We start from the raw sequence: 11,954 nt of genomic DNA, 5'->3' as shown, positions 1-11,954 counted from the left end.
ATAGATTCAAACAATGTTTTTACTATGAAGGAGATCTTTGCACCCCTACTGTTGTCCACAGTGGTCTGCAAACTCACAACCTTCTGACCCGCAGTCCTGTGCGCTATAAAAATTCCTGCGTTGCCATGTAATCAGAGTGTAAATTACACCGTCACATTCAGGGCGGTCTCTGGGAGCACGTGCTCGCAATTTCTCAAATAAATCACTTAAAAAAGTAAGCTACCTGTGAACATTCTTCCACTCCAAAATAATTGCAGCATTCAAAAAGTGAATGTACACTCACGCCATTTGATGAATGGAAATAGACATCTGTTTACAAAACACCAAGAAGTATGCCAAATCACATTTGCGATTGCCATTGATGAGGTCTATATTAATTAGGTCTATATTAATTAGGTCTATATTGATTACATCTATATTGATTAGGCCCATATTGATTAGGCCCATATTGATTAGGCCTAGATTGATTAGGCCCATTTTGATTAGGCCCATTTTGATTAAGCCCATTTTGATTAGGCCTATATTGATTAGGCCTATATTGATTAGGCCTATATTGATTAGGCCTATATTGATTAGGCCTACATTAATTGATGCGTCTTGCTGACAAATTGAGTTTTTGTTTTGCCTGAAAAGTTGGGACACTTGAAATGGGTCTGGAACTGTCCCAGGATAAACGGCATGGTCACCCTAACCCACATGGTTAATTTACCAGACTTGGCTACAATGTGTGTTACTATGCTCTTCAATCAGGCCTACCTGTAACCAGAGATGTAAAATAGGTGGTTCAACTTTGATTGCCAGTCGCGGTCAAAAAAGTGAATGCTCTCTTTACTTTCAATTCATTTTTCTGAAAAAGGTGGTTAAACTGTGTTTACTTGCGTTTACCCTCCACTAGACCTACACCACGGCCGGTCACCGACCCTCCACTAGGCCTACACCACGGCCGGTAACCGACCCTCCACTAGACCTACACCACTGCCGGTAACCGACCCTCCACTAGGCCTACACCACGGCCGGTAACCGACCCTCCACTAGACCTACACCACTGCATGTAACCGACCCTCCACTAGACCTACACCACTGCCTGTAACCGACCCTCCACTAGGCCTACACCACTGCCTGTAACCGACCCTCCACTAGGCCTACACCACTGCCTGTAACCGACCCTCCACTAGACCTACACCACTGCCTGTAACCGACCCTCCACTAGACCTACACCACTGCCTGTAACCGACCCTCCACTAGGCCTACACCACTGACGGTAACCGACCCTCCACTAGGCCTACACCACTGCCTGTAACCGACCCTCCACTAGGCCTACACCACTGCCTGTAACCGACCCTCCACTAGACCTACACCACTGCCGGTAACCGACCCTCCACTAGGCCTACACCACTGCCTGTAACCGACCCTCCACTAGGCCTACACCACTGCCTGTAACCGACCCTCCACTAGGCCTACACCACTGCCTGTAACCGACCCTCCACTAGGCCTACACCACTGCCGGTAACCGACCCTCCACTAGGCCTACACCACTGCCGGTAACCGACCCTCCACTAGGCCTACACCACTGCCGGTAACCGACCCTCCACTAGGCCTACACCACTGCCGGTATCCGACCCTCCACTAGGCCTATACCACTGCCGGTAGCCGACCCTCCACTAGGCCTACACCACTGCCTGTAACCGACCCTCCACTAGGCCTTCACCACTGCCTGTAACCGACCCTCCACTAGGCCTACACCACTGCCGGTAGCCGACCCTCCACTAGGCCTACACCACTGCCTGTAACCGACCCTCCACTAGGCCTACACCACTGCCTGTAACCGACCCTCCACTAGGCCTACACCACTGCCTGTAACCGACCCTCCACTAGGCCTACACCACTGCCTGTAACCGACCCTGCACTAGGCCTACACCACGGCCGGTAACCGACCCTCCACTAGACCTACACCACTGCCGGTAACCGACCCTCCACTAGGCCTACACCACTGCCGGTAACCGACCCTCCACTAGGCCTACACCACTGCCGGTAGCCGACCCTCCACTAGGCCTACACCACTGCCTGTAACCGACCCTCCACTAGGCCTACACCACTGCCTGTAACCGACCCTCCACTAGGCCTACACCACTGCCTGTAACCGACCCTCCACTAGGCCTACACCACTGCCTGTAACCGACCCTGCACTAGGCCTACACCACGGCCGGTAACCGACCCTCCACTAGACCTACACCACTGCCGGTAACCGACCCTCCACTAGGCCTACACCACTGCCGGTAACCGACCCTCCACTAGGCCTACACCACTGCCGGTAGCCGACCCTCCACTAGGCCTACACCACTGCCTGTAACCGACCCTCCACTAGGCCTACACCACGGCCGGTAACCGACCCTCCACTAGGCCTACACCACTGCCTGTAACCGACCCTCCACTAGGCCTACACCACGGCCGGTAACCGACCCTCCACTAGGCCTACACCACTGCCGGTAACCGACCCTCCACTAGGCCTACACCACTGCCTGTAACCGACCCTCCACTAGGCCTACACCACGGCCGGTAACCGACCCTCCACTAGGCCTACACCACTGCCTGTAACCGACCCTCCACTAGGCCTACACCACGGCCGGTAACCGACCCTCCACTAGGCCTACACCACTGCCGGTAACCGACCCTCCACTAGGCCTACACCACTGCCGGTAACCGACCCTCCACTAGACCTACACCACTGCCGGTAACCGACCCTCCACTAGACCTACACCACTGCCGGTAACCGACCCTCCACTAGACCTACACCACTGCCGGTAACCGACCCTCCGATAGACCTACACCACTGCCGGTAACCGACCCTCCACTAGGCCAACACCACTGCCGGTAACCGACCCTCCGCTAGGCCTACACCACTGCCGGTAGCTGACCCTCCACTAGGCCTACACCACTGCCGGTAACCGACCCTCCTCCAGACCTACACCACTGCCGGTAACCGACCCTCCACTAGACCTACACCACTGCCGGTAACCGACCCTCCGCTAGGCCTACACCACTGCCGGTAGCTGACCCTCCACTAGGCCTACACCACTGCCGGTAACCGACCCTCCGCTAGGCCTACACCACTGCCGGTAGCTGACCCTCCACTAGGCCTACACCACTGCCAGTAACCAACCCTCCGCTAGGCCTACACCACTGCCGGAAGCCGACCCTCTCGGGTGCTAAGGAGTATTTTTCTCTGTTCATAAAGGAGTAAGAAAGGCCTAGTTCACAAATTTTACATACACTTTGGTTGGAGTCATTAAAACTAGTTTTTCAACCACTCCACAAATGTCTTGTTAACAAACTATAGTTTTGGCAAGTCGGTTAGGACATTTACTTTGTGCATGACACAAGTCATTTTTCCAACAATTGTTTACAGACAGATTATTTCACTTATAATTCACTGTATCACAATTCCAGTGTGTCAGAAGTTTACATACACTAAGTTGACTGTGCCTTTAAACAGCTTGAAATATTCCAGAAAATTATGTCATGGCTTTAGAAGCTTCTGATAGGCTAATTGACATAATTTGAGTCAATTGGAGGTGTACCTGTCGATGTATTTCAAGGCCTACCTTCAAACTCAGTGTCTCTTTGCTTGACATCATGGAAAAATCTGAATAAATCAGCCAAGATCTCAGAAAAGAAACTGTAGACCTCCACAAGTCTGGTGCATCCTTGGGAGCAATTTCCAAACGCTTGAAGGTACCACGTTCATTACATTTACATTTTTACATTTTAGTCATTTAGCAGACGCTCTTATCCAGAGCGACTTACAGTAGTGAATGCATACATTTCATTTCATGCATTTATTTGTACAAACAATAGTACGCAAGTATAAACACCATGGGACCACGCAGCCGTCATACCTCTCAGGAAGGAGACGCATTCCTTCTCCTAGAGATGAACGTACTTTGGTGTGAAAAGTGCAAATCAATCCCAGAACAACAGCAAAGGACCTTGTGAAGATGCTGGAGGAAACAGGTACAAAAGCATCTATATCCACAGTAAAACGAGTCCTATATCGACATAACCTGAAAGGCCGCTCTGCAAGGAAGAAGCCACTGCTCCAAAACTGCCATAAAAAAGCCAGACTACGGTTTGCAACTGCACATGGGGACAAAGATAGGACTTTTTGGCCATGATGACCACATATACACATATATATACAGTACCAGTCAAAAGTTTGGACACACCTACTCATTCAAGGGTTTTCCTTTATTTTTACTATTTTCTACATTGTAGAATAATAGTGAAGACATCAAAACTATGAAATAACACATAAGGAATCATGTAGTAGCCAAAAAAGTGCTAAACAAATCAAACTATATTTCAAATGTTAGATTCTTCAAAGTTGACACCCTTTGCCTTGATGACAGCTTTGCACACTCTTGGCATTCTCTCAACCAGCTTCATGAGGTTGTCACGTGGAATGCATTTCAATTAATAGGTGTGCCTTCTTAAAAGTTAATTTGTGGAATTTCTTTCCTTCTTAATGCTTTTGAGCTAATCAGTTGTGTTGTGACAAGGTAGACAAGGTAGGGGTACAGAAGATAGCCCTGTTTGATAAAAGACCAATTCCATATTAGGCAAGAACAGCTCAAATAAGCAAAATGAAACGACAGTCCATCATTACTTTAAGAAATGAAGGTCAGTCAATCCGTAAACGTTTCTTCAAGTGCAGTTACAAAAACCATTTGGCGCTATGATGAAACTGGCTCTCATGAGGACAGCCACAGGAAAGGAAGAGAAAGAGTTACCTCTGCTGCAGCGGATAAGTTCATTAGAGTTACCAGCCTCAGAAACTGCATGAATAAGGCCTTCATGGTCAAATTGCTGCAAAGAAACCACTACGAAAAGACACCAATAAGAAGAAGAGACTTGCTTGGGCAAAGAAACACGAGCAATGGACATTAGACTGGTGGAAATCTGTCCTTTGGTCTGGAGTCCAAATTTGACATTTTTGGTTTCAACCGTCGTGTCTCTGTGAGACGCAGAGTAGGTGAACGAATGATCTCTGCATGTGTGGTTCCCACCATGACGTATGGAGGAGGAGGTGTTATGGTGTGGGGGTGCTTTGCTGGTGACACTGTCTGTGATTTATTTAGAATTCAAGGCACACTTAACCAGCATGGCTACCACAGCATTCTGCAGCAATACACCATCCAATCTGGTTTGGGCTTAGTCCCACTATCATTTGTTTTTCAACAGGACAATGACCCAACACACCTCGAGGCTGTGTAAGGACTATTTGACCAAGAAGGAGAGTGATGGAGTGCTGCATCAGATGACCTGGCCTCCACAATCACACAACCTCAACCCAATTGAGATGTTTTGGGATGAGTTGGACTGCAGAGTGAAGGAAAAGCCACCAACAAGTGTTCAGCATATATGGGAACTCCTTCAAGACCGTTGGAAAAATGTTCCTCATGAAGCAGGTTGATAGAATGCCAAGAGTGTGCAAAGCTGTCATTAAGGCATAGGGTGGCTACTTTGAAGAATCTCAAATATAAAATATATTTTGATTTGTTTTAAAAAAAAAATAGGTTACTACATGATTCCAAATAGTACAATGTAGAAAATAGTAAAATAAATAAAAACCCTTGAATGAGTATGTGTCCAAACTTTTGACTGGTACTGTATGACATTTTTTTTTACCAGTGGGTGCTGCACCACCCTCAGCACCCTACTTCTCCCGGCTATGCCTGTGCATACACACATTCAAAGCCAGTGCAAAACTTGACTCCAAGCAATCCAAATCTTTTTTATTTTGCTGCTTGAGCTCTATGCACATTGAAAACAGGCTTAGAGGTCTTTCATACTGCCTGCCTATTTTTAATTCTAAAGCGGTGTGATTGGTCACACTTCGTCTCATTAGCATGGGGAGCTGTGGGTTATAACTCCGCCACGGCAGGATGTGAAGCTGTGTGGAAGGAAAGCGGGAGGCAACAAGCGCGCCTGCTTGACTTTCAGCACAGTTCAGAGAAGCTGATGTTGGTACTGTTGAGAGGAGGCATTTTCACCATTTGATGTGATCTAATCTGTTTAGTAAAAGGGAAGCGGCTTGGCTCTGTAAAACTAACCAACTAACCTGCGGGCTTTGAAAATGATGCGTGGCATTTTAACAGGTTGGCATCGGTGGATTTTTGGATTCATAACACTACAAACGTTATTTGTGTCCCTGGCTGAGTCTGAGGGAAATACTCTGAAATACCAGACTAACGAGGAGCGAAGTCCAGGAACAGTGATCGGAAACCTGGCCAAGGACATGTCCTTGAGTCGCTCTTTTAGCTCCAAGACTAATTTTAGAATGATGAAACAATTCAACAATTCTTTTATCAGGGTGAGAGAAACCGACGGGGAGCTTACTGTCGGGGAAAGGATTGACAGAGAGAGAATCTGCAGGCACACTTTACAGTGTCTCATCACTTTTGATGTTGTCAGTTTTTCAAAAGAGAGGTACAATTTGATTCATGTCGAGGTGGAGGTAAAAGACATTAATGATAACTCTCCGGAGTTTCCAAACAAGGAATCTACAGTGGAGATCTCTGAAAATGCTGATGTGGGGTTCCGTATTCCTTTGGACCCAGCCGAGGACGCAGACGTCGGATCAAACTACATCCAAAGCTATCAAATTTCTGTCAACAGTCATTTTTCCATTGATGTGCTTTTGAGAGCAGATGGGGTTAAATATGCGGAGTTGGTGCTAATGAAAGAGTTAGACAGGGAGACTCAGTCATCTTATGCGATGGAGCTTATTGCAACCGACGGAGGAAACCCATTTAGCTCGGGTTCAACAAAAATAACAATAAAAGTGACAGACTTTAATGACAACCGTCCTGTTTTTGACCAGAATAATTTCTCGGTCACTTTGCCCGAGGACGCACCGGTTGGATTCGTTTTATTGGACTTAAATGCAGTTGATCCAGATGAGGGTTTAAACGGAGAGGTGGTCTATGGGTTCGGAAAACAGGTTTCTGCGGAGATCCGAGCACTTTTCGAAGTGTACAGTAAATCCGGGCGCCTAACGCTCAAGAACCCAGTGGATTTTGAGACCAAGAAAACATATGAGTTAGACGTGCAGGCGACTGATCTAGGAGCCAACCCGATCCCCGCCATCTGTAAAATAATAATTAATGTCAAAGACGTTAATGACAATGCCCCAGAAATCAGTATTACGCCAATGACCTCCATCTCAACAGGCATCGCATATATCAGCGAGACCGCAGAAAAGGACAGCCTAGTGGCGCTGATCAGCACCGCGGACAGGGACTCGGGCGTTAACAGCCAGGTCCATTGCACCTTATATGGGCACGACCATTTCAAACTTAAACAGGCCTATGAGGACAGCTACATGATTGTCACCGCAGCAGCCCTGGACAGGGAGAAGATAAGCGAGTACAATTTAACTGTGATGGCTGAAGATTTCGGGTCACCTCCATTGAGAAAAATCACACAATACACCATAAGGCTAAGCGACGAGAATGACAACGCCCCACACTTTACTAAACATGTCTATGAAGTTTCTGTCGTAGAAAATAATGCACCAGGGGCATATATTACAACTGTTGAGGCCAGAGATGCAGACTTGGGGACTAATGGCAAAATTACATACAGACTATTAGACAGTGTTATAATGGGATCACCTGTCAACACGTTTGTATCTCTAAATGCAATCTCTGGTTCAATATATGCACTGAGAAGCTTCAACTATGAAGTCATGAAACATCTGGAGGTACACGTCCAGGCAAGTGACGGGGGCTCACCCCAGCTTCAGAGTAGTGCCATCATCAATCTAAAAATAGTTGATCAGAATGACAACTCTCCGTCCATCATAGAGCCCGTCCTTAATAAGGGATCTGCTGAGGTTTTCCTGCCCAAACATGCACCTGCAGGTTATGTTGTAACCCAGATAAAGGCCATGGATGCTGATGAAGGCATAAATGCACAGCTGTCTTACAATATCACAGAGGGGGGACACTTGGGTTTCTCCATTAACAAGGTTACTGGGAAGTTACATGTGAGTTGTGAGCTGAACTACGACCTGTCTGAAACACTGAGAGTCCTAGTGGCTGTCAACGACAATGGAACACCTTCTCTGACCTCCACAGCCACTATACACCTCACTCTCATCGAAGGCACCCCTCCCAGTGTTCCCGCTATGGTCCAAAACGACAGTGAGGAAGTCTTTGAATGGGACATGTCCATAGCTATTATCATTGCCTTAGCAGGGAGCTGCTCCCTCCTCTTGCTAGGCATCATTTTGATCACTACCACCTGCAGTCGACACAAACGGGAGAAGAGAGAGGCGGGATGCAATGACAAAGTAGGCATACAACATGTGGAGAAGGGGGAGAGCAGTCATATTGATTCATTGATCACCAACCACAAAAGCAATGTGTTTGATGTACACCCTTTTCCTGAGGAAGCACTGTTGGCCTCCAGCAACACAATAAAAACAGCCCCAGGTGATGGCAGACAAGAACAAGAGTGTGACTTTGACAATGGGATAATGGAGAGTAAATTAGAGGTAAGTCGTTGTGACTCACTGTATGGATTGGCTGTTTTGTTGTAGTTTTTGCCCCATCACAACTTCCATGTGTGAGTATTGTGTTTGCCTCTTCACAGGGTTATTCAACACTGCCCGGTTATAGGAAAGAAACCCTCCGACCCATAACCATATGGAAGGGCAACTCATTCACAACCATCTCAGCCAGAGATCCTCAGTTCAGTGGGAAGGACAGTGGGAAAGGAGACAGTGACTTTAATGACAGTGACTCTGACATCAGTGGAGATGGACACAAAAAAGACTCCCCACCGATAAACAGTAAGTACTACTAATCAATCACAGGATGTTCATGTGATTTTAAACACAGTGATGACACATTATTAAAAAAATCCATAAAAGGCATCACCCTCTGTGATGTTCTCAAGCTTTTTATGGTCAGATATTAAATGATAACGGTGTTTCATAAAATCCAGGCTATTAAACCCTAACATATGCAGCACAGTTCACCAAGGGCTAACAGTTTTGGTTGTTGTGTTGTTTCCACAGGTCTCTGGGCCTGCACCAGTGAGTGTAAAATCCTAGGCCACTCAGACCGATGCTGGAGCCCCTCAGCCTCTAGACCCAACACCAGCCTCTCCCACGGACCACACCTCTCAACCTTCTCCAAGACAGCCTCGTTGCCACGGAACAGTCTGCAAAGAGACACCTACTACCAACAGGCTCACCTACCCAAGACCAACGGTCTGCAAAGCGTCTATGAAAAAGTCCAGCACCAAGAATTTGATTATATTCTGGTTTGTCCACCAACACCAGCCAGGATAGTAGAGACTGGTGAGATATCCCTCCCGGAGTATGGACACTCTTAAATTAAATGGACAATAATCAAAGCTAATGTAATGTGTAATATGCATCTTTATATACTGTATAGCCTATTGTTTCAATGTTATTGTTACGGTAAGTGTTTTGTGTGATTGTTCCCATATACTGTGTACCGTATGACTGTTTATTGTATAATGTGTCATATGCAAGATTTTATAAATGAAGAATATATTTTTTCATAATGATTCAATGTAAACTGTATTATAAATTTGAAAGAGCATGTTTGAAGTTGTACTATTTAAAAGCATGGCCATTGGACCTTCAGGCTGAAAGGACCCTTTGTCAAGTGGGAAACAATCAGTATCAAAATATGAACATGTTTGTAGTAAATTTTGTCACTAAGTCGCACAAATAAATATTTGAAACCAAATTAATGTTCTGTATGTAAAAAAAAGACATTCATTTTGTTTCATTGAGTGAGAAATCAGCTCATGCAGTAGGTTACGACAGGCAATATAATGCCTGATAGCAACGTTAAGTTACATTGCAGTTACGTTACATTGCTTAACTTCATCCAAATTAGATAAGGCATGAATTCTACAGAGGTTGCAATTTAGAAAAGCTAAATGACCAACATGTCGGCTGTATGGTGCTGATCCTTGTCTAATAAGTCTCAGAGGCATGACTCTATATAGGATGACTCTATATAGGATGACTCTATAGTTATCACCTCTGAGGGAGAAGGATGACTCTATAGTTATCACCTCTGAGGGAGCAGGATGACTCTATATAGGATGCCTCTATAGTTATCACCTCTGAGGGAGCAGGATGACTCTATATAGGATGACTCTATAGTTATCACCTCTGAGGGAGCAGGATGACTCTATAGTTATCACCTCTGAGGGAGCAGGATGACTCTATATAGGATGACTCTATAGTTATCACCTCTGAAGGAGCAGGATGACTCTATAGTTATCACCTCTGAGGGAGAAGGATGACTCTATATAGGATGCCTCTATAGTTATCACCTCTGAGGGAGCAGGATGACTCTATAGTTATCACCTCTGAAGGAGCAGGAGGCTCTATAGTTATTACCTCTGAGGGAGCAGGATGACTCTATAGTTATCACCTCTGAGGGAGCAGGATGCTCTATATAGGATGACTCTATAGTTATCACCTCTGAGGGAGCAGGATGGCTCTATAGTTATCACCTCTGAGGGAGCAGGATGACTCTATATAGGATGACTCTATAGTTATCACCTCTGAGGGAGCAGGATGCTCTATAGTTATCACCTCTGAGGGAGCAGGATGCTCTACAGTTATCACCTCTGAGGGAGCAGGATGACTCTATAGTTATTACCTCTGAGGGAGCAGGATGACTCTATAGTTATCACCTCTGAGGGAGCAGGATGCTCTATAGTTATTACCTCTGAGGGAGCAGGATGACTCTATATAGGGTGACTCTATAGTTATCACCTCTGAGGGAGCAGGATGACTCTATAGTTATCACCTCTGAGGGAGCAGGATGGCTCTATAGTTATCACCTCTGAAGGAGCAGGATGCTCTATAGTTATTACCTCTGAGGGAGCAGGATGACTCTATAGTTATCACCTCTGAGGGAGAAGGATGACTCTAATAGGATGACTCTATAGTTATCACCTCTGAGGGAGCAGGATGCTCTATAGTTATCACCTCTGAGGGAGCAGGATGACTCTATAGTTATCACCTCTGAGGGAGCAGGATGACTCTATAGGGGCCTTAGTCACCTCTGAGGGAGCAGGATGACTCTATAGTTATCACCTCTGAGGGAGCAGGATGGCTCTATAGTTATCACCTCTGATGGAGCAGGATGACTCTATAGTTATCACCTCTGAGGGAGCAGGATGACTCTATAGTTATCACCTCTGAGGGAGCAGGATGACTCTATATAGGGTGACTCTATAGTTATCACCTCTGAGGGAGAAGGATGACTCTATAGTTATCACCTCTGAGGGAGCGGAGCCAGGATGACTCTATAGTTATCACCTCTGAGGGAGCAGGATGACTCTATAGTTATCACCTCTGAGGGAGCAGGATGACTCTATAGTTATCACCTCTGAGGGAGCAGGATGACTCTATAGTTATTACCTCTGAGGGAGCAGGATGACTCTATAGTTATCACCTCTGAGGGAGCAGGATGACTCTATATAGGATGACTCTATAGTTATCACCTCTGAGGGAGCAGGATGGCTCTATAGTTATTACCTCTGAGGGAGCAGGATACTCTATAGTTATTACCTCTGAGGGAGCAGGATGGCTCTATAGTTATCACCTCTGAGGGAGCAGGATGCTCTATAGTTATCACCTCTGAGGGAGCAGGATGCTCTACAGTTATCACCTCTGAGGGAGCAGGATGCTCTATAGTTATTACCTCTGAGGGAGCAGGATGCTCTATAGTTATCACCTCTGAGGGAGCAGGATGCTCTATAGTTATTACCTCTGAGGGAGCAGGATGACTCTATATAGGGTGACTCTATAGTTATCACCTCTGAGGGAGAAGGATGACTCTATATTTATCACCTCTGAGGGAGCAGGATGGCTCTATAGTTATCACCTCTGA

General features: G+C 46.3%; 1 protein-coding gene across 1 annotated transcript; it reads left to right on the top strand.

The window, feature by feature from the left end:
• The first annotated feature begins 5,922 nt into the window (after positions 1-5,922).
• LOC106586835 (protocadherin-8) lies at positions 5,923-9,775 on the top strand. The gene is made up of 3 exons (XM_014174548.3): positions 5,923-8,557; positions 8,656-8,854; positions 9,083-9,775. Exons 1-3 carry the CDS (start codon positions 6,134-6,136, stop codon positions 9,400-9,402), a joined length of 2,943 nt encoding a protein of 980 aa, XP_014030023.1. The 5' UTR covers positions 5,923-6,133; the 3' UTR covers positions 9,403-9,775.
• The last annotated feature ends 2,179 nt before the right edge of the window (positions 9,776-11,954 follow it).

The sequence above is a fragment of the Salmo salar genome, chromosome 25 (genome assembly GCF_965601325.2).
Source record: "Salmo salar chromosome 25, fSalSal1, whole genome shotgun sequence".
In the NCBI taxonomy this organism is placed as follows: domain Eukaryota; kingdom Metazoa; phylum Chordata; class Actinopteri; order Salmoniformes; family Salmonidae; genus Salmo; species Salmo salar.
Note: the sequence above shows the minus strand (reverse complement) of the source record. Positions and strands in the feature narration are given on the sequence as shown.

Excerpts from the sequence above, each read along its gene's own strand:
- LOC106586835 (XM_014174548.3), top strand. The coding sequence starts at position 6,134 with ATGATGCGTGGCATTTTAACAGGTTGGCATCGGTGGATTTTTGGATTC. Across the intron at positions 8,558-8,655 it reads TAATGGAGAGTAAATTAGAG|GGTTATTCAACACTGCCCGG; the intron begins GTAAGTCGTTGT and ends GCCTCTTCACAG. Across the intron at positions 8,855-9,082 it reads AGACTCCCCACCGATAAACA|GTCTCTGGGCCTGCACCAGT; the intron begins GTAAGTACTACT and ends TTGTTTCCACAG.